The 24,495-nt window shown below is 41.7% G+C and overlaps 1 protein-coding gene across 7 annotated transcripts in view; it reads right to left on the reverse strand.

Moving 5' to 3' along the window:
- Positions 1-24,495, reverse strand: part of EPHA7 (EPH receptor A7) — a 183,018-nt gene that overhangs the window by 45,336 nt on the left and 113,187 nt on the right. For all 7 annotated transcript variants that reach the window (XM_069974748.1, XM_069974749.1, XM_069974747.1 and 4 more), the window contains exon 6: positions 8,947-9,071. In XM_069974748.1, the coding sequence (XP_069830849.1) occupies positions 8,947-9,071 (125 nt within the window). The remainder of the gene's footprint in view (positions 1-8,946; positions 9,072-24,495) is intronic.

Consider the following 24,495-nt stretch of genomic DNA (forward strand, 5'->3'; position numbering starts at 1 on the left):
TAAAAATCTCAAGTCTTTCCATACTCTTCAACTGCTGTTTGTCCTGCAGAAAATGTTGTTTTCTTTTCAGTCTGACACAGTGCTCTCTCTGCTGACACCTCTGAATTCAGTCCAGAGCAGGAGAAGTTTTCTACAGGGATTTTCAGCTGCTCTGGACAGTTCCTGTCTCGGACAGAAGTGGCAACAGAGAGCATTGTGTCAGACAAAGAAAGAAAACAACATTTCCTGTAGGACATACTGCAGTTGATAAGTATGGAAAGACTTGAGATTTTTAAATAGAAGTAATTTACAAATCTATATAACTTTCTGAAACCAGTTGATTTGACAGAAGAAAAAAAAAAGATTTTTGCTGAATAATCCCTTTAAGCTGTTTTTAATTAGAAAATAAGGGAAATGCAGAGCACTGTAGTGGTGCTATAAACAGTATGGTAGCCCTTCAGCTTGCTACACTGCAATAATGTACCTATATAGAGAAGAGAATAGCTGATGATAAGAGTATGCCTTTCTGGATGAGCAGACACAGCAATAGTATAGAGGAAGTTTATCCTGTCTATTGAGTTAATTGTTTAAGGCAGGTCCGTCCAACTGGCTGCAGTTCAGAACTTTACTTTAGTCCCCAGCTTTGCTAAAAGCTTTGGATGACAAGAATTGCTTACTATTACTGGAAATAGCGGAACCTTATTAAAGTTACAATGTGTCTATAATACTTCGGAGGCCCTAATATCTCTCAATGCACCAAATGGCCTTTGGGTATTTTACATTAACTCTATCTAGCTTTGTAGCATAAATGTATGATAGAAATCACAATTAAACATAATTTTTCATATGTTTCTGCCCATGGTGAGACTAACAATTCATTCTATTGTTGTCTATTCAGTCTCCTGCTCCTAGTTCTGAGCTGCTTCTTTATGCTGAAGACACAAAATGCGTGCGTGAGCTATTCTCTCTGTCTCAGCTCTGAATCCTCTCCCCTTTGAGACAACTCATGTAAACAAGTCCCTGGCAGGCTATATCTGCAACTTTGTAGCAACTTTGTAATGCTGGGCGGGTTAATCTGAGGTCAAGTTGCTGATGATCACTGTGATTTACCCTATTACAGAGTTGCTACAAAGCTGCATATATATACAGCCAACCAGGGACTTGTTTAGGTGAGCCATCTGGGAAAAAAAGAGGGGAAAAGAGAGAGATGGAGAGAACAGCTCATACACAGATTTCTTTGATCTCAGCACAAAGAAGCAGATAAGAACTGGGGGAAGGAGACAGAATAGATAATAGCAAGTATGGAATATTAGTCTTATCATGGGCAGCAACATATGAAGTTATATTTGAGCAGAAAACCCTTTAAGACATTTATCTTTAGCAACACTTTCATATATACATCACAGACATCTATCAATATGATTATAGCTTTTGCACAGCATAAGAACAAATCCCTGTGATGGTACCGATAAACCTGCCCAATGTCATGTAACTGTAATGTTACTGAAACCCTCCCCCTAGCTGTTACATTTAGATAAAAGTGGTAAAACCATCAAGACGATGTTTGAAGGAGGATTCTATAAACAAGCTGTGCTGGAATGTTAGGTAACCCATAAAGCAGCCAGAAGCATAAGGCTCTAGTAGACTGTGCATGTTTATTGATAGATGGAGACAAGCTGCCGTCAGATACCACTTGGCAGAAGAATTTAGCATGTTGAAATGCAAAAAAAGCCCGATCTTAAAGGGGTTGTCCGGCGAAAAAAATTATTCACAGAATAACACACATTACAAAGTTATACAACTTTGTAATGTATGTTATGTCTGTGAATGGCCCCCTTCCCCGTGTCCCACCACCCCCACCCGTGTACCCGGAAGTGTGGTGCGCTATACATTACCTGTCACGTGCCGACCACGGTCTCCGATCCTCAGCAGTGACGTCTTCTTCGGGAGGCCAGCGGATCTTCCCGAGTGCTGGCCGCCCTCTGCAGCGTCATCCGAAGCTCAGCCGCGATTGGCTGAGCATAACTGTGCTCAGCCAATCGCGGCTGAGCAGCTGATGACGTGGCCGCGTCATCAGCCGCTCAGCCGCGATTGGCTGAGCACAGTTATGCTCAGCCAATCGCGGCTGAGCTTCGGATGACGCTGCAGAGGGCGGCCAGCACTCGGGAAGATCCGCCGGACTCACGAAGAAGACGTCACTGCTGACGATCGGAGACCGTGGACGACACGACATGCGGTGAGTATAATGCACCACACTTCCGGGTCTAGCGTGGGTGGGGGGAAACACGGGGAAGGGGGCCATTCACAGACATAACATACATTACAAAGTTGTATAACTTTGTAATGTGTGTTATTCTGTGAATAATTTTTTATCGCCGGACAACCCCTTTAACATCTCCTGAAAAATCTGCGAATGTATTCATTTATAATTTATCAATGTGGCTCAGGGTGTTTGATAATTCTGATCTCTGGGAGTTTACAACACTAAGGGTATGTTCACACGCCGTGCTCAGTGTCCTGCAGTGAGTGAATGGGAGGGCACATGTGCGTCCGCTTCCTCCCCTCTCCGTTCAATGAAGTGACATGTCACTCCTTTGAGCAGAGAGCTGCGGCAGCGGAGGAGCACGCACTCTCCCATAGACGAGCAATGACACCCTGGGACAGGCAGGATTCCATGGCAGAACGTTCTGCTGCAGAATTACCTGTTTTACTGAGTTGTTCACTTTAACCCCTTAAAGTGGCACGCTCATCAGGTCCTGACAAATGAACCTGCTGATATGTCCCACAAGCTCCTTACCTTATAACTGCAGGGCTGTAAATCAATTCTTCTCCCCCACATTCTGGAGATATTGGCTAATTTGCCCTATGAGAGGGGCTTAGGAGCATTTGGGGTATCGTCCGACGGCCCGAAGCACCAGCTTGGCCTGCCCAGCCTGTCCCCTCCTGTGCCGCTCACTATGTATATATGAATATGCACAGTGGGCGGCACAGGAGGGGGTAGGCTGGGCGGGCCGAGGTGGTTGCTCCGGGCCGCTCACTATGCATATTCGTGAGCACGGGAGGGGCGGAATAGGAGGGGACAGCATGGGAAGAGCAGGCTGGACAGACGATGCCCCAAATGCTCCTAAGCCCCTTATTAGCATAGGGGCAATTAGCAAATATCTCCAGAAGAGGGAAGAGAAGAATGAATCACAGCCCTAAAGTTATAAGGTAATTAGCTTGTGCAGCATATCAGCAGGTTCACTGAGCAGAACCTGCTGATAGTGCCGCTTTAAGGACAGTGGATTTTGGCCTTAAAGGACAAGTGCCATGAAAAACTTTTTCCCAGTAATTGAAGCACATTACAAAGTTATATAACTGTGTAATGTGCTTCAATCACCTATCTGCCTCCCTTCCCTGTCTTTTCCCCCCTCCACCCCCCACCAGGAAGTGTCCTGACTCACACAGACCTGATTACTGTCGTCACCGTCACCAGGCAGCTCCTTCTTGTGAGGATGAGTGATCAGCAGGAGGGCTGCTCTAGGTCCTGTTACACCAGCCTCCCCCTCCCCCTCCTTGTCAGGTGACTCTGCTTGCTCAGCTTATCTTCTCTAGTGACATGACTAATTCACTGAGTCCACGGCAGCAGGAGAAAGAGTATGAGGGGAGGAGGGAGCTGTCTATGTGCCCGAGTCAGTCGGAGGGAAGATAAGCAAGTGAGATGTGACAAGTGATGGCTTGCAGTTGTTCAGCCAATGGGAGCTGAGCAAGCCTGTCACCTGACAAGGCAGGGGAGGGGGGAGGCTAGTGTAACAGGAGAAGGAGCTGAGAGAAGAGCTTGGTGACGGTGACGACAGTAATCAGGTCTGTGTGAGTCAGGACACTTCCTGGTGGGGGGTGGAGGGGGGAAAAGACAGGGAAGGGAGGCAGATAGGTGATTGAAGCACATTACAGAGTTATATAACTTTTTAATGTGCATCAATTACTGGGAAAAAGTTTTTCATGGCACTTGTCCTTTAAGGACCCGGCCAATTTCCATTTGCTTTTTCCTCCTAACCTTCTAAGAGCAATAGCACTTTTATGTTTCAACCTACAGGGCTCTTTAGAGTCCATGATACACCACAAATTGTAGTTTTCATTGGTACCATATTCCTGTAGATGGGACATTTTTACGCTATTTTGCTTTTTATATTTACGACGTTCACCGTATAGGAACACTATTGTTATATTTCATTAGATTGGACAATTACACACGCTACAATATATAATTAGGGTTTTTTTTAGTTATTTTAGGTGTTTTGTACATAAAATGGGAAATGGGGGTTTTATTGGGGGAGGGAATATGTCATGTTTTTTAAAACTTTATTTTCATTTTATGCTTTAAGGCTGGGTTCACACACAGTATATTTCAGGCTGTATTTGGTCCTCATGTCAGGTCCAAATAGCAACCAAAACCAGGAGTGGATTGAAAACACAGAAAGGCTATGTCCACACAATGGCGAAATTGAGTGGATGGCCGCCATATAACAGTAAATAACTGCCATTATTTCAATATAACAGCCGTTGTTTTAAAATAACAGCAAATATTTGCCATTAAATGGCGGCCATCCACTCAATTACAACATTATGTGAACATAGCCTTTCTGTGTTTTCAATCCACTCCTGGTTTTGGTTGCTATGAGGACCTGACATGAGGACCAAATACTGCCTGAAATATACTGTGTGTGAACCCAGCCTTAAGTCCCCCTAGAAGGCTATTCCATTCATTTATCACATTGCATAGCACTGATCAGTTGTATCTGCAATCTTCACATAGAGTCTACCTGTGATAGACTGTAAGTGAAGATTGCCAAGTTGACTGCATGGAGAGAGGTAAGAGACCTCCGGCAGTCAGTTAAAATGATTGAGACCCCAGCAGTCACACTGCGGGGGTCCTGATTGGACAATGACAGAGGCGCAGCAGCATTGAAAGGGTTAATGGCGGGTGGTCACACGATCACGATGGCCCATCCTTAACAGTAAGGACTCGGCTGCTGATAGCACCCAGTCCTTACTCTCACTACCCTCCTGAGCTTGCTTCATAAAGCCTCTCGACCTTCTGGTGTATCGGTACATCATGGTTCATTAACCCTTTGAGGACCAGGCCCAAAATGACCCAGTGGACCACGCAAATTTTGATCTTAGTGTTTTCGTTTTTCCCTCCTCCCCTTCTAAGAGCTCTAGCACTCTCAGTTTTCTATCTACAAGCTATGTAAGTGCTTGTTTTTTACAGGAATAGTTGTACTTTGTAATGGCGTCATTCATTTTACCATAACGTGTATGATGGAATTCCAAATATATTATTTATGAAGATATAAATAGGTGAAATCGTAAAAAAGAATGCAATATGGTAACGTTTGGGGGGTTCCTGTGTCTACGTAATGCACTATATGGTAAAAGCGACATGATATTATTACTCTATAGGTCAGTCCGAACACAACCATATGCAGGTTACACAGATTCTCTAATGATATATATATTTTTTTTGGCAATTAAATATTAATAAAATGGGCCTATTGTGACACTTATAACAGTTTTATTTTTTCACCTACGGGGCTGTATGGGGTGTCATTTTTTCCGCCATGATCTCTAGTTTTTATTAATACCATATTTGTGAAGATCGGACGTTTTGATCACTTTTTATTGATTTTTTTTAATATATAATGTAACATAAAATGGGTAATCCGCGCACTTTTTTCCCTCTTTTCGTGTACGCCATTCTCTGTTCGCAATGACGCTTGTTATATTTTAATAGATCGGACAATTACGCATGCTACGGTATATTATATGTTTATCTATTTATTTATTTTTATATGTTTTATTTATATAATGGGATAAGGGGGGTTATTTTAACTTTTATTGGGGGAGGGGGTTTTGGGGTAGTGTAATAATGTTTTGAACTTTTTTTTTTTTTACACATTTGAAGTCCCTTTGGGGGACTTTTACATACACTAGTTTGATTTCTACACTGATGATTGCTATGCCATAGGCATAGCATTGATCAGTGTTATCGGCGATCTGCTCATTGAGACTGCCTGTGCAGGCTCAGTGCAGCAAATCGCCGATCGGACCGCACGGAGGCAGGTGAGAGACCTCCGGCGGTCCGTTTCAACGATCGGGACCCCCACAGTCACACTGCCGGGGTCCCGATCGGTAAGTGACAGGGGACTCCCCCTGTCACTTACACTTAAACGCAGCGGTCGCGCCGCGATCGTGGGGTTCGCGGCGTTTAAGGGGCGATCGCGGCGTTTAAGGGGTAAATGACACGCGACAGCGTGATCGCTGCAGCGTGTCATTACCGGTGAGGTCCCGGCTGCTCACTGCAGCTGGCCCCCACCTCCTCTGAAGCGCGGGGCCCCCACCTCCTCTGAAACGCGCTCCGGAGCGGGAGAACCACCCAGGACGTACAGTTACGTCCAGGGTCGTCTGGTGACAGACTTCCATGACGTAACTCTACGTTCTGGGTCGTCTAGGGGTTAAATAAAAGGCTCCCATGACATTCCGGCACATCATGGATCCTTAAGGGGTCAAGCCACAAACGTGTGTTCAAATTTTGCTACATTTTTGGTGCTTAAAACTGCACTGAAGCCAAGAGTCCTTTCTTATAAACTACACCCATTTATACCATCACCCTTGTCAAAAATGTACGTAAAGCATAATAAATATGATGCAAAGCAAGTATGCTTTTTTTTTGCCTCACACTACAGCAGAAATCATTGTAAATCTAACCCATTAGGTTATTGCTGATTTGGCAGACATTTTTCTAAATGCGTATGAGAGAAAGAACAAACTAAAAACATGATACAGTTACTCTATATGAACAATGACCTTGGGCCACTATTTCTCGACGGCCTAAAGTAATAAACAACAGTGAATGGAAATCAGCAGTAGATCGTGTTTATAAGCGAGGAGGAAGAGTCTAAGCATATTTTCTAATAAAAGTCTATGTGGGAAAGGATTCATTGTATTGACAAATGCAACATTCTGTTTGTAAATCATAGAAGTAACAGTGTTCACTATCTGGATTATACATTCGTATCGCTTCTCTCACTACATCTCAGTATCAAACACTCTCCTGTTTTAGCCGAAGCAGCAATGTTTGTCTTGATATCCCTGGTTTATAGAACGGATAGAAGTCATACAGGGAAGATTGTTAGAGAAGGGGTTAAGAGGAATGGAACTGCATGAGGCTTGTTTTGCTGAAAAATAAAACAAAACACCAGGGTTTTCATGGCATTTCTCACAGTGTCTTTGTGTGTATTTTTACCAAACGTGCAGTGGCCAGATGTCAGTCTGTAGTAAATCAAAAAATATATATGCTAGGTTTTTGGTTTACAGCAAGTATGGCTTATTTAGTGGAATGGAGAGCTGTCAGTTCAGGTCATCAAAGTCTCAGTCAGGACTTGTGTCCTTAAAGGGGTTATCCAGCGATACAAAAACATGGCCACTCTCCCCCCTCTCTTGTCTCCAGATTGGGTGGGGTTTCAAACTCAGTTGCATTGAAGTAAATGAAGCTTAATTGCAAACCGCACCTGAACTGGAGACAAGATAGGGGGAAAAGTGGCCATGTTTTTGTAGCACTGGATAACCCCCTTAATATAGATTCCTTAGGCTGGGTAAATATGGAGTATTTTGGTCAGCATGTGGTATTTTAAGCCAAAACCAGAAATCCTAAACAAAAAATAAAAATGTGTGAAGTGCTTTGGACTCTGTTGGCACTATATAAATTGAGAGACTATTATTATGAAGATGGAAATATTTCCATTATTGTTATTATTCGTGTTAATTCCACTTTTTGGTTAAAGGGGTTATCCAGCAGTACAAAAACATGGTCACTTTCTTGCAGAGACAGCACCACTCTTGTCTCCAGTTCAGGTGTGGTTTGCAATTAAGCTCCATTCACTTCAATGGTACGAAGTTACAAAATTCCACCCAAACTAGAGACAAGTCTGTCTCTGGAAGAAAGTGGCCATGTTTTTGTAGCTCCGGATAACCCCTTTAAAAATACCAACCAACCTCGAAAACCACTCTTCACTTTTCCATCTATTTTAATACTAAGGCCGCATTCACACGTTCCGTGTTCTGCACGAAACACAGACATGAAATGCATGTAACGGACTCCCCCCGTGCAGCTGTAAATAGATGCTGAGAGTGGGGGAACTGTATGCAGATGCGCCACGCTGTAAGGAAGCAGCCGCACTGCGCTGTCATTACAGCGCGGCGCATATGCATACAGTTCCCCCACTCTCAGCATCTAATTATAGCCGCTGCCTGGGGGGGGGGGGGGGAGTTTGTTGCATGCATTCCATTATGCATAATAGTGGGTCCGTAAGCACATTGATCTATATTGAACTATTCACACAGTCCATGTTAATTTTGATCTGTAATCCATTCCGAAAAAAAAAAAGGGACATGTCTTAGTGCAGGTTGCGATTGCGGTAGGGATTACCAATAGAAGTCTATGGGGTCCGTATTTTTTTACGGCCATCACGGATGTCACATGTTGATCACAGAGAAAAAAATAGCGGGAGGTTTTGTGGCCCAGAAAAATCCCTGAACGTGTGAATGAGACCTAAGATAAAATTGTTTGTGCATATTTGGTGAACATCCTGATTTTCAAACCAACTTTGTAAACATGGGCCACAGTACATTAGCTATGTGTCCATATTTTATTTATACAGTAATAAAGCTTATTTTTTATCAGTTGAAACATTCTGTGAATAGTTAATGCTCTCCGCGCAAGGAAATGGCCGGATTAAAAACAGGGCACCAGATCTGAAACACGTCTGAACATCTGTAACCGTTCCATAAATTGAGAGACATAAGCGTAAACAGAAACTAAAAGGCAACATATAACATGCAATACACATCTACTAAAACCGGTTTTGTTTATTATGATTTTATTGCAAATTATGAACATTTGCAATTTCCTGTGTTAACAGCTCTTACTTTCTCGTAATACTTGATTTCATATTCCGTGATGACTCCGTTGGGATGTTCGGGTTCCTGCCAGGATAGATCGACAGTGCGTTGCAACACTCTGTCCTTCATTACCCCACTTACTTGTGATGGGGCTGGGAAAAAAAAAAAAAAAAAAGATAAAAATAAGCACATTTGCTATCATCCATCACATAAAAAAAACACACATATGATCGGTCTCTCGCAGTGTGACTTTAATTATTTCATTACACTAAAATAAAGCACCTTTTTCATAAAGTACAATAAAACTCAGATACTAATGAATATTCAAACAAGGCCTTATTATGCTCATAAACTATAATCGAAATGTAAATTAAAGTGCAAACAGCAGAAGACAGCATTGTTGGAGTTAGTGCAAACAGGAATTGATGGGATTATACTGACAATTAAGCAAATGAATTCTAATTAAGCCAAAAATCGCAGGCTCTCAGATTAATCTCTTGTGATACATTGACAGACCAAATATTTATTATACATGAAAATGGCACAACAAAACAACGGAAACAAACATTTTACGGCCATTTGGAGTATTAAATTCATCGAAGTGTGCCAATTATCCCGTAACAACTTCATTTAACCACCAAATATATCCATTGACCTAATGGCGAAATCCAAGATTAAATTATACCGAGTGATATATAGTGTGGCTGCCAGTGATATAAATATCCACTTACTATTGCTGTACGTTTTGATAACATACAGCGACAGCTATGGCACTTTTTTTTTTCAAATAATTTTTACTAGAATTTTTTTATTGATACAAAAACAAAAGACTGAAATTATATTAACAGAAATTTTCAAGTAACCAGTAGAATTATCAACCAAATTATAGAAATAAAAAGAAGAGATTATATAAAGACAGGTAATTAAAATAAGGGATGTAACTACCGTAGGGAATAATAAGGAATATTGCACTCTGGCTACGGAATGAAATAAAATTAATACCGTATATAGCTTATTTTAACTGTCCAATCTGATAGTACATTTCCACTGCTCAGCCCTAATTCCACTAGGATATTACAATTATTAATACATGTTTTAAATATACAGGAGAATCTAAAGAATTCTCTTCCGAAATTTTGAAGAATCTGGAAACCTTAGTTATTCTTCTCAGAAATATTCTCATGTTTATAATATTTAACCTTTATCCTTATACCCAGACAGTGGCACCTTTATAGGACGTTTTCCTATATTATCGCACACACGCACAGAATTACCACAAACGTAACAGTTGTGTTCTCATTATACTAGAATAGACGACAGAACCTGCCTCAGGATAAAAGTAGGTAACCATCAATCACGAGAGCCCTCACACTGTGACCTGGCATAAACTGTTTGCCATGGTTTGTAAAAAGAGACCAATGCAGAACATACTGTAGGTACAAAGTGTTACGGTATGTCTGCCTGATAAACGGGTTTATTTATTTGCAGGTATCACTTCTGGGACCAGCAGCAGATTGAGGGCTGCATGACCCTATCGGCCTGTTTGTGGCCACCAGAGGTGATTGGGAGGCCATTTTATTTTGGTAGCTCCGCACTGAAAGGGAGCCGTGTGCAGGTTCAAACTACTTTTTTGTATAAGGCTATGTTCACACATTGTAAGAGAACGGCCGTAACGTGACCCGGCCGGGTCACTGGACAGCCGGTCTCTGAAAATATCATCCTGACCGGTACTGCAGTACAGGCGGATAATGTTTCGGGCAGCAGAGTTCTGATGCGGGCGTGCACGAATGCACCCACATCAGAACTCCCCACAGCACACAATAGAGCGTACGGCCGGAGCTGCTCGCTCTATTGTGTGAACTGATAGGGTTTTCTGCGGCCACTATTCTACAGTGCTGCGAAGGATCCCGGCCGGAGTGTATACTATGTGTATACACTCCGGCTGGGATCCCACAAAGCGCAAGGCAACGTATCTTTTCGTGAGAAGCCCGGCAACAATGGCTGTACTTTTACAAAAAGATACGTTGTTTGAACATAGCCTAAGTCTGTAGATGAAAAGATAAATGGCCGAATTCAGCGGCAGTAAAGAAGTAAAGAAAGTCACGAAATGGCCAGTCTCTTACTACATGGGAACATGGCCCTATACTGAAAGACTTACAAATGATTAACAATGATTTTAAGGCCAGCCCAAAAGATGTAATCAATGACATACAAATGACTTTTCGTTCCTTGCTTAATAGTTGCCACATTTACACCAGGAGAAAATCTCTTAAATGAGAATGATTTATTGCACATTAATCAGTCGGTATAAAATGCCATGAAAACACCGCTCCCCTTGTCTGCTCAATACCATCTCTTTATGATTCTTACTCAATTACGTCACATCAACAACAATAACGTCAACTTCCTCTATTACGTCACATATCATTAGGGTACTCATATACCATAAAATCATACACTGAGTGAAATTTATCAACAATTGTTTGAATAGTATACCAATGGCAAACTATCACTGCTTGGAAAGACAGCGGTTGTGTTCAAAGTTTCAAAGGAAATCTAATGTACCAATGAAATGTAATAAAGCTGTACATTTACAGTAAAGTTAGAGTAAATATGGTAATAAAACAGGTTTTAGAATATACAAAAAAAACTTTAAGAAATCAAGAATGTCAGTGTTATTATTACAATAACTTTTAGTAATTTAGCAAAATAAGCAACAAAAAAAAAAAAAAAAGAGGGGAAGGAGGGTAGTGGTGGGATAAAGGAAAGTGAGGGATAGGAAAGGATAGAGAATGGCACATGTATATTATGGGTGTTTGTTTAAAGAAGGAGATGGAACTCAGTAATATACTGAGAAGGCTATTCTAAGCTGTGATTGGAATTGTGTCAGCCAAGAGTACTGCATAGCATGAATATTTATTGCCCAAAATTTTTGATCCCTGGTCATCTCCATAAGACATATAGCATAGTCCCTGTTGTAGCATAGCAACGTCAATAGGTGTCTGACACAGAAGAGAAGATAGTATGTAGTAAAGTACGATAGTGATACCATCTTGACGTGCTACAGGAAGTTAATAAAATTTCTTCAAATCATCTCAAATTCAGTTTACAGTTCCTTTTTCCCAGGCAGTCACACAACAATTAGGTTCTGCAGTGTGAGAACCCTGTACATACCTGAGCGAAGGGGATACGGAGGGTCCGCTAGCATAACCAAGGTCTCTAGGTTTGTGAGACTTCGATGGAGGGTCTACGATCAGGAGAAAGGAGCACAATGGGGAGTACTTCATCCCCAACACAGCGGCCAGAGGGCCCCAAGCTCCGTTATGTTAAATGGGATTGGATATAAATGGTAACTGCCCAATAGACAAGGCCAGTTCAATTCAAGTAAATAGTTGGTAAAGACAATGGACCAAGGCAGGTCAGGAAAGGCCCTTTATAATAAGGGACCTTTTTAAATAATTATCCACTAAGAATGTGATATTGTTCCATTTGTGACATAGTTATATTGAACTTCTGACAAACTCACTGTCCTTGCAATAAACCCAACTGGGAAACTAAACCTTCCTTTTGGTTCACAGCCTCACAATTTCTCTAACATTAAAGACAGCTTTTGATGTCCTTTCCATAAAGTGTGGGGGAAAGGGCATAGAGATTGAAGAAGGAGGCTACCCTGGGGCCTGGAAAATATTGCACTTTTTAAACTCACCAATTAAAGCCTATTGTTATGGATTGTTTGTCATTCCGTGCTGCATTGATTATCTAGGTATCTTCCTAAGTAGGACATCAAGCTTCCAGGAGGTTAATGCAGTATTCATGAAATCATTCATCAACATGCGCCAAGGCGATTTTCAAATATTTTTGGCCACATCCTCTTCTATTAAAATGTGCGTACGGGGAATGGAAATCATTCTTGAAATTATTAAATGGCAACCAAAATTGCTTGCAATTTGCACCCCTTGGATTTGATCTCATCTTTTCTTGTTTCTTCAGTGACCTTATTTTACAGTGATTCTACTATTGCTCATCTCTGGTAATCGAGTGAAAAAAAATCAATGCATTTACCCAGGGACACCACTTGACTCCAGGTCATCAGAAACAGACAAGCCATGCATGTTTAATTTAAATTCTTGTCCTACTGCATTCTCATACTTGTAACTATTTCTCAGGCAGCAGAGTGAAATAGGTGTGAATTACAGATTCATCCCTGTGTCTCACAATCTTCCATTAAGTGTTGCCTCCTTTTTTCTCTCCATGTACATCAAAATCCAATAAGGCTCAATTGCATTGCCAGAAGTTGGACTGATTTTCATGGAAAAAACAGCAAAGAGTGTGGCGGCTTTAGTAAAACTCGAAAGGTAAAATTTTAAATTACAATATAAACCTCTTTCCTTTGAAGCTTAATAGTTCATATATTTCTCAATTTTTTCCCATCAGAGATCAAGTTTATGTTACAAAGCACCCTTTAGAAGTAGGTGGAAATGTTAAATGTGCTGAACTTCATAGTTGCACATAGTAAGTGATATGAAAAGGGTTTTTCTTATCAAGTTTTAAGTTGTTTTCAACTGGAAATCCAATAGAAATCACATAGTAAGAGAAATGCTAGGCAGACTAATAGGAATAAAAATACTGGTTAAAAAGAGGTTGAATTTACGAGTGGAGCCCGCGCTGCAAATTCTGCTCGAAATTCAGCCTGTCCTATTTCTTCAATGGGATTTCTCTTGTGCCTCTGCTTTCCTCTCAAAGAATGAACACGTTCATTCTTTCAGTGGAGAAATCCCATTAAAAAAATAGGACAGCCTGAATTTCGAGCGGAATACGCCACGCGGACTCCGCTCGTAAATTCAGCCTCTTTTACTGAGGGTGCAAGGGCCTTATAGATTACATACATGAGAGTCAGAAAATAGAGTGGGAGCCAAATTCTAAAATGTAACTCTTTCATCTTTTGGTTCACGCCACCACATCCTAATAACAAGGGGATTGCTGCCCCCTTCCTACCTAAAGAGGAGCCATGGCCTCTCATAATCTGTTAAGTTTTCAGTAGCTTTTCTCGTTCTCTCTAAGCCACAAGTTCTCTGGCAATAGATTCTGCTAGTTCCAGAGTTTGATAGCTAGACAAGATTGGGGGGGTCATTGCTGTTCAGGTCTTTAAGGGAACCAATGATTGCAATAAAGGTCAAGAAACGTATACTGATACTAAAAAAAAAAAGAATCCAGCAAAAAAAAGAATCCAAACATGTAAGTGATCATAATCCGCTTTCCTCATCTCCTTTGTATATCAACTTAGTACATTTCCGGCAATGTATGTAAATTGACCTTATTTAGGCATCTGGGTGGTCCTCAGCTCCGAACTCGTCCCCAATGGTGCGAACAATCATCTGTCAAAAAAGGGTGCTCCCTAATCATGGTTCCCAGGAGGTTCTCTGCCCTAATGATGTCTAAAGGGAAACAAATGTGGAAAGGGAATGGACCATGGTCCCTTCTTTTTGCTCATACACATGTAACACATGTATAAATTCTATACAGACCATAGGACCATAGGTGTGGTTTACCAACAAAACTTATATCCTACAAAAATAGTATCCGCCCCCCCAAAAAATGTATACTTAGTATTAAACAATATTTCCTTTATTGAAAAAATAAATTTTAAACAACACTGTTTATAAAATCAATAGTAACAGAAATGCAGAAATGGCATAGATAGACCACAGACTACACCTGGACATTAGAATTATGTAGAAAGCATACAGGCGTCAAAAAGAAGCAATAGATATATAAAGTGCAATTGCTACAGTAGTATGAATAACATTAACTCCTATGACAGGGTGTTTGTAATAATATGGACGTTACTTATAATCTTCCGACCATACGAGATGCCCAGCTTCTTATAAAATACAAATCTGCTGAGAGCAAAGTATACCTCAATGTAGGGCTGGGCGATATAAACGATATGCCAAAATATCGTCATCAATTCGGTTGACGATATGGATTTTTGGCATATCGTCATATCGCGATATACCACGGAGCGGTAGTGAATAAGCTTCTCACTTACCGCTCCGTGGTACCGCGCTGCAGGGCCTTCCGTCCACGCATTGTCAGCGCGCTAGCGCGCTGATGCGTGTGACGTCAGGTCTCCCAGTGCATGCTGGGAAGAAGACGCGGCCCGTCTCGCCTCACGGACTCCATCAGCCAGCCCTGCAGGAAAGGTAAGTAGCAGAGGGGTCGGGGGCGGGCGGCAGATGGCTTGGCATGGGGCTGATGATGGCCCTGGCTGGGGGGACATGATGGCTGGCACATGAAATGCCTGGAAAACAGTGAGGGGTGAGATGGCTTGCACCGGGGGGGCGGGGGTTGGGGGTGCTGATGACTGGCAACGGGGGGCTGATGACTGGCGACAGGGGGCTGATGACTGGCACAAGGGGGGCTGATGACTGGCACAAGGGGGGCTGATGACTGGCACAAGGGGGGCTGATGACTGGCACAAGGGGGGCTGATGACTGGCACAAGGGGGGCTGATGACTGGCACAAGGGGGGCTGATGACTGGCACAAGGGGGGGCTGATGGCACAGGGTGGGCTGATGACTGGCAAGGGGGGTTGATAACTGGCACAAAGGGGGCTGAAGGCATAGGGGAGGGCTGATGACTGGCAAGGGGGGGTGATAACTGGCACAAGGGAGGGGGGGCTGATGACTGGCACAGGGGAGGGCTGATGACTGGCAAGGGGGGGGGGTGATAACTGGCACAAAGGGGGCTGAAGGCATAGGGGAGGGCTGATGACTGGCAAGGGGGGTGATAACTGGCACAAGGGAGGGGGGGCTGATGACTGGCACAGGGGAGGGCTGATGACTGGCACAGGATGGGCTGATGGCACAGGGGAAGGCTGATGACTGGCAAGGGGGGTGATAACTGGAACAAAGGGGCCAGCATAGGGGAGGGCTGATGACTGGCAAGGGGGGCTGATAACTGGCACAAAGGGGGCTGAAGCCTTTGTGCCAGTTATCAGCCCCCCTTGCCAGTCATCAGCCCTCCCCTCCCTTGTGCCAGTTATCACCCCCCCTTGCCAGTCATCAGCCCTCCCCTATATATTTATAATTATATATCGTGATATATCGTTATATCGTGCATGCATCAAATTATATCGTGATATAAATTTTAGGCCATATCGCCCAGCCCTACCTCAATGTCTGGTGGTCTATGGCTTCTCCTCCTACCAAACACACGTTTCACGTAAAAGCTTGATCAAGGGGCTAATCACAGAGTTAATGTCATTCATACTACTGTAGCACTTGCACTTTATATATCTATTGCTTCTTTTTGACGCCTGTATGTTAATTCTAATGTCTAGGTGTAGTCTGTGGTCTATCTATGCCATTTCTGTTACTATTGATTTTATAAACTGCGTTTTGAATTATTTTTTTCAATAAAGGAATTATTGTTTAAGACTGAATATTAAATTTTTTTTTGGGTAGACACATTTTTTTTGTAGGATATAATACATGTAATACATGGTACATTCATACTTCAGACTAGTTGTATGTATGAAAATAGGATATATCACAAACTATTCTGTGGGCTTGTGTGTGCTGTAGATCATATTATACATCACCTAGAGACAAACAAAACTTAGATACTGGCAGACACCATATAGGTGAATGCATCAGAAAAATACCGGCAACATCTGTCTTTTATATTTGCATTGCCTTATGTTGTACAGGATTATCTTATCAAACGGAGGGAGTTGTTTTCTAATGAAAAGCAAATGTTGTGCATTAACCCATTTCAACCAATCAGCCACACGTCTAATAAGTTTAAAGCTAACCAGTCTCCGTAGGTAACCCCAAAACCTCCCCCCCTCCCCCCAACCTCCCCTTGGCAATTTGTTTTTCAATAATTCCTGTGAGTTTTACAATATGTTGCTGTGAGTCAAATCTGAACTATCGAGGAAGCTAAATAATAAGCGAGACTACATCTTTAAGGACCCAGAAAGAGCGATGAACTTCTACGCAGCTGGGTTCCATAAAATTCATGGAGAAAATAGCTCATTTATCACTCTGTGCTGTGCATTTAAACTCATGTGCTCTGCCGTAAGATTCCTTGGCAAGAAACTTTACAGAGAATTAAATGGGTCCATGCAGGGGTATTAGCTGTCCAGCAGGTGTTCAATAAAATATTTTAATGTACAAAGCAGTGACAGAGTGTACGTTTTAGCATAAGGCAAATTCCTTATAGTGAAATGTAAAATGACCAGCGAGTTTTTAATTTGATAACAAATGATAATAAACGAAAAAATAGGTTTCCTTTTAGGGAAACAGTAGTATATTTACTTGCATGCTGGGAGCAATAGAAATTTTTACTTTTCTTAACTAATATATGACCAATTACATTTACTGCATTTACATGGGTCTGACCAATTGTAATATATTCAGCACAGACTTATTTTAGATAGTGGTTAAAGGAACAGGGTGGTTTAACCTATTAGATTTTGATAAAGTTGGCCGTTCACATCTCAATATCAGTCACTCGGACCAGCAATGAGTTTTTTGCACTTAAAGTGATTATAAAGGTTGCTACTAAAATCATAGATTTTGTGCATAAATCCTATGTGCCAATAAGTATGCAGAACCAAAACAAGTAGATTAAAGTTACTCTGTACCCACAATCTGACCCCCAAACCTCTTGCACCTTTGGATAGATGCTTTTAATCCAGATCTGTCCTGGGGTCCTTTCTTGTAGCCCTGTGTAAAATTAATGTGGCCTCAAGTACCCATGCCCTAGGCTTGCACAGTCCCTCCTCCCCACCCTCCTCATCATTAGGAATGCCCCAGGCAGAATTTCTCCTATTCATCACTGAACACTACACAAGGGGTGGATTGTTAAGGAACCTGTGTAGTGTTCAGGTGATGAATAGGAAAAATCCTTCCTGGGGCATTCCTAATGATGAGGAGGGTGGGGAGGAGGGATCAGGAGGCGGTGCAAATAACTGCATCACCTGCCGAACAGACCCCAGGACAGATCTTGATGATGAGCCCCACCTTAGTGACACTGTCTGTAATTGATGTTGCCAATAACAGCACACAGGAAAACAGTTTTGATCACCTTGAAGCTGCTAACAGAACAGAAGCTACTAACATAGAGCAGGGACAAAAATTACCATATTTTTAGACTATAAGACACAATGAAATATAAGACCCAATTTTAGTTGAAAGAAAATAAGAAAAATAAAATTTAAGAGACACACTTATGGGGGATCTGTCATCTGTGTATGACACATTTTTATAGGTAGAGGAGCTGTGGATAACACACTGTTATGGGGGGAAATTGAGGATAACAAGCTAGTGTGGGGGGAGCTGTGGATAACATGTTGTTTTGGGGAGAAGCTGAGGATAACACGCTGTCATGGGTGGAAGTTGAGGATAACATGTTCTCATGGGGGGAAGTTGAGGATAACATGTTCTCATGGGGGGGGGGGGGTTTAGGATAACACGCTGTCATGGGGGGGGGAGTTTAGGATAACACGCTGTCATGGGGGGAAGTTGAGGATAACATGCTCTCATGGGGGGAAGTTGAGGATAACATGCTGTTATGGCTGAGCTGTGGATAACATGATGTTATGGAGGGAAGCTGTGGATAACTTGCTATTATAGGGGGGAAGCTGTGGATGACATGCTGTTATGGGGAGAAGCTGGGGCTGACACACTGTTATGGAGGACATTGATAAATAACCCACTTATGAGGGAGGAGGTATTTGTACCATATGACACTTTGTCCTTTAACGGCTGCTCCCTATTGTTACGTAGACAGGATGATCGATCAGTAAAGGAGGGGGGGGGGGGGCATATATTTTGAATTACAAAAAAGCAGAGCCTATCCCTGCTCCTCTGTGTGGTATATTCCAAGCTTCTCCAACCTTATGGTCCTGATGGTAGGGGCAAAAAGGCTGCTATTAGAAAAATTAGGGGACTTCAACTGATACTCCTGACCACCCCCTCTGAACCTCTGAAAAGACTGCCAGCAATTGCACGCCAAGCAATCCTTGCTGATCCCAGTTCCTACAGCCACCCTATTGCCAACAGATTGCAGAAGCATGGCAGTCAACTATGACATCCACATAAGATGGTAAATGTCAGAAGATATTCCTGGTCATGCACAGCTGCAATAAATCTCTCCTGTACTCTTCTGCTGCATAAAGAATGTAAGAAAACATCTTTTTAAAGGTATCACCACTTTATAAGATGCACTCAAAGTTAGCGTGTCATATATTTAGAAAAATAAGGTACATGTATTGATACCTTCTATTTAAAAGTTGCCATGCCCAGACCACTGCCACGGCTAGTGCTCAGAAAACAGGTTCTTCTTGTTGGGTGTCCAGAGATCTCTGCATCAAGTGCTTTCCCAGGTCCTCCATTCAGCTCTGGTGTCCATTCAGGACACATCAATCATAGCTGAGAGGTGAGGCCACACAAAAACCCCGCCTTCTGGGCACTTGCTGAAGCTGGGACATCAAACAGCGTTTCTTTGGGTCACACAGGTTGTAACTAAAACATTATTTGGCCATGTTCACATGGCATATAACAACGGTCACAAAACATCCGGTGTTACTGAAGATCATTCCGGCCATTACTGCAGTATCGGACGGATGATCTTCCGCGTGCATCCGTGTACGGATCCTAATTTACCGCTGCACACAATGAAGCGTGCGGCCTAAGCCATTGTGTGAACTGTCATATTCTGTGCGGCCGCTATTCAATGAAGCTAGGTTCGCACACAGTAAAATAAAAGCTAAATACAATAACTTTGAGTGAAAATAAAACAATGTGTGAACGGACTGAATCAGAAACATAGGTCATAAATAGTGAGGGTGCCCCTTATATGGCTAGGTTCACACGTCTTTTTTTGGTTGTTCAACAGTCGTCTTTGTAGAAGTCCATCATTTTAAGGTCAAATCATTTCCATTATTTATTTATTTTATTTTTTTTGGTCGTTTGACGGACGTCTTTGTGGACGCCCGTCATTTTGAAGTCAAATAATCTGTAAATAAATCTGTAAATTTGACATCTGTCAAACGACCAAAAAAAAAAAAAAAAAGACATTGTGTGAAACTAACCTATGGCTGGTCATAATCAATTACAGACGTTATTCTATATGATGTATGCCCTGCAATTCATTTTCCCATTGACCACAATAGAGCATATTATTATGTTGAAAATTTGGCCGTATTTAGACCTCAATATTACGACCGTATTTTACTTTTTTGGTGTGTGAACATAGCCTTATTCCAATTTCATGCAAGCACAGAAAGCATAAAAAAAGGCTGATATGAATACATACTAGTGCACTCCCATACTTAACCCTTAGACGACCCAGGGCGTATAGTTACGCCATGGAAGTCTGTCCCCAGACGACCTAGGGCGTAACTGTACGCCCTGGGTGTTTCTCCCGCTATGAAGCGTGCTCCGGAGCGGAGCGCGCTTCATAGCAGGTGGGGGCCGGCTGCAATCAGCAGCCGGGACCTCACCGGTAATGACACGCTGCAGCGATCGCGCTGCCGCGTGTCATTAACTCCTTAAACGCCGCGGTCGCGCCGCGACCGCGACGTTTAAGTGTAAGTGACAGGGGGAGTCCCCTGTCACTTACCGATCGGGACCCCCGCAGTGTGACTGCGGGGGTCCCGATCGGTAAAACGGGCCGCTGGAGGTCTCTCACCTGCCTCCGTGCGGTCCGATCGGCGCTCTGGTCACTGAGCCTGCACAGGCAGGCTCAATGAGCAGATCGCCGATAACACTGATCAATGCTATGCCTATGGCATAGCATTCATCAGTGTAAAAATCCAAGTAGTGAATGTAAAAGTCCCCCAAAGGGACTTCAAATGTGTAAAAAAAAAAAGTTAAAAACACACACACACTACCCCAAAACCCCTCCCCCAATAAAAGTTGAAATCACCCCCCTTTCCCATTATATAAATAAAACATATAAAAATAAATAAATAGATAAACATATAATATACCGTAGCGTGCGTAATTGTCCGATCTATTAAAATATAACAAGCGTCATTGCGAACGGTAAACGGCGTACACGAAAAGAGGGAAAAAAGTGCGCAGATTACCGATTTTATGTTACATTATATATATAAAAAAATTAATAAAAAGTGATCAAAACGTCCGATCTTCACAAATATGGTATTAATAAAAACTAGAGATCATGGCGGAAAAAATGACACCCCATACAGCCCCGTAGGTGAAAAAATAAAACCGTTATAAGCGTCACAATAGGCCCATTTTATTTATAATTAATTGCCAAAAAAAAGGATTTCATTAAAAAAATATATATAACATTAGAGAATCTGCGTAAACCTGCATATGGTTGTGTTCGTACTGACCTATAGAGTAATGGTATCATGTCGCTTTTACCATATAGTGCATTACGTAGACACAGGAACCCCCCAAACGTTACCATATTGCATTCTTTTTTGCGATTTCACCAATTTATATCTTCATAAATAATATATTTGGAATTCCATCATACATGTTATGGTAAAATGAATGACGCCATTACACAGTACAACTATTCCTGTAACAAATAAACCCTTACATGGCCTGTAGATAAAAAACTGAAAGTGCTGGAGCTCTTAGAAGGGGAGGAGGGAAAAACGGAAACACTAAGATCAAAATTTGCGCGGTCCACTGGGTCATTTTGGGCCTGGTCCTCAAAGGGTTAAATAACATTTATTTTCAAAATACTAATAGATAAGTAAAAAGTATAAAACTAGGCTGAAACAATCAATCATACTACACAATTTATTACAACAAAAAGTAGGTCCATGAGATTATTGTACTATACTATTACTATTATATCATTTTTTATTTAATTTTTTTGCAAAATTTTAACTCCTCAGATAAAAACTCTCTGCTTACTAAATCATATGTGTAGGTTCTAAAAACTATTTTAATAAATAACTCAAAAAAGAAAACACATAAGAATTACAGAAAAATAAACTGCCTTCCATGGATTATGTGACCAAGCAGGGTGATAGAGCAGCCCTTGCTGTTGTGCAGATGAAAGCGCTGCTTTCGATATAACATTGCACTAATCAACTCTGTTCAATACCCCAGACTTAGTCGCATTGTTGAAAGCTGTAAAGTAGCGTCTATATGTTCTGGAATCAATCTGGCTATTTAACAAACCATTCCTGTATGACATGACAACCGCCAAGCAGGAAACTCAATACAAAAGGGAAACCTACTGTACGGTCAAACAGCTGTCAAGCCGAGAGCCGCCGGTTAATTTATCGGATTACCAGGGTGTCACTTTGTTCTTGTAATAAAAACCAAATGCTTAAACCAAGAACCTTATACCAACAGAAGCTAATATTATACATATACTTACAAATAATAAAATAAAACAGCAATTGTTCCTTAAGAAAATTATATTGCTTAGAAGTAACTTGTCAGAGAGGATGTGTAGTTGAATATTCTTCAAGTCAATAAGAAAAAAAAAATTGTACTTTCTGTCCTATCCGGGACAAATGAACTTAGTCATGTTTAACTCCTTCCCGTCGGTAATCTGTATATATACGTTCCTACTGCACATACCCCGTGCAGTAGGAAAGTATATATACATTCCTGACTGAGGGGCTGCTGATGCAGTGAGAGCGGTCCCGCACATATCAGTTTGTCTGGGGCTGTAGGTAATGAGAGGCAGCTGCAAACCCGCAGCTGCGTCTCATTAACCCCTTAAACACTGCGATCTATAGCGATTGCGGCGTTTAAGGTACTCAGTGGCAGAACAAGCTTCTGTCACTGAGTGATCGGGACCCCCACAGCATGTACCGATGGGCGGGGGTAAGCCTCTTACCTCCGTCCTGTCGGATCGGCAATCTATGTATACAGTCTGCTCTCAGGCAGGCTCTATACATGGATCGCCAATAACACTGATCTATGCTATGCTATGGCATAGCAAAGATCAGCACATGTAATCTAATGATTGCATCTTTTACAGTAAAAAAAAGTGTAAAAAAAAAGTGCAATAAAAAGTTTTTAAAAGTATTAAAAATCCCTTTTAAACCCCCCTTTCAATAAAAGTTTAAAATACCCCCTTGCCCATTATAAAAATATTTAAAAAATAAACATATTACATATTGTAGCGTGCGGAATCGTCGGATCTATAAAAATATAACATTGCTCCCGCACGGTGAACGGAGTAAACAAAAAACACACAAAAAAAAACCCCACCATGATTAATGATTTTATTAAATTATATATCAGATAATAAAAAGCAATAAAAATTTTTCTGCTACACCAATATATTAATAAAAACTAGAGATCATGGCACAAAAAATGACACCCCAACCAGTCCTGTAGGTGGAAAAATAAAAGCGCTATGGCTCTTAGAAGGCGGGGAGGAACATTGCACCCAGGCATCAAAAGGCTCATGTTTTGAAGGGGTTAATAAGCGGTACTAAACTAGTGTACAGGAATCTGCATCCTGTAACACATAGCTGTACAATTAGAGAATTAGAGACAAGTGAACCAACGAAAATCTGCATCTCTGGCATTTCCTCCCATGAATCCATATTTCCCATGTAATGCCGGCTGAAATAGGGGTCTATAAAGGATTAGTTATGCCTAGATAGTCTCATACAGAGGGAGCAGAGATCTGTAATAACATATTTCTGCATGTAGTACATGCAGACAGCCTACATAGCTAAACAATCCATTAACGATGACTGGAAGTGGTTATCGATGTATGTGATAAACACAAATATGCTTTCACGTATGGCATTATATGAGAAGAGACTGGCACTGTATGAGAATAAAATGTCATCTTGTTGTGCACTGTTTTATACATGGGAGCCAGCAAGGAATTAGCTGAGGCAGCTTTTATACATAGCAATTTTCCCTACAATCTGAATGCAAATGACTGTTTGTAATAATAATGGGTAATATGATTAAATCCGGCAGACTTGCTAAAACAAGTCCAATCATGGTTGTTGCTGTGATTATGGCATATAAACAATGACCAGAAGAGAAAACCCCATAATAAGCAATGCTGGCTTTTATTTTACTGCAATATGAACTTTTCTTTTAACCCCTTCACGTCAACAAAACATATATATATATATATATATATATATATATATATATATATATATATGTTCTTGCTGTATGATGTATGTGCAGCAGGAATGTATATATACGTATTGCTGACGTAAAGTGGTTAAAAAAAAGTTCCATTAGTAAAATAAAAGCCAGCATCCCTTATTATGGGGTTTTCTCTTCTCTATATATGAGAACGTCGCTGCCTGTCATTAACCCCTTAAACACCACGATCTATAGCGATCGTAGAGTTTAAGGAAATCAGTGACAGGTTAAGCACCTGTCACTGACTGTTTGGGAGCCCCCAAGCCATGCTGGGGGGGGGGGGGGGCGGGGGGCGGGGTCCCGATCACTTGTACCGGCGGGCGGGGGTAAGCCAGTTACCTCCATCCTGTTGGATCGGCCATCTTTGTATAGAGTCTGCTCTCAGGCAGACTATGTACAGATCTATGCTATGCTATGGCATAGCATAGATCAGTATAAGCAA

The sequence above is a fragment of the Dendropsophus ebraccatus genome, chromosome 6 (genome assembly GCF_027789765.1).
Source record: "Dendropsophus ebraccatus isolate aDenEbr1 chromosome 6, aDenEbr1.pat, whole genome shotgun sequence".
Classification (NCBI taxonomy): domain Eukaryota; kingdom Metazoa; phylum Chordata; class Amphibia; order Anura; family Hylidae; genus Dendropsophus; species Dendropsophus ebraccatus.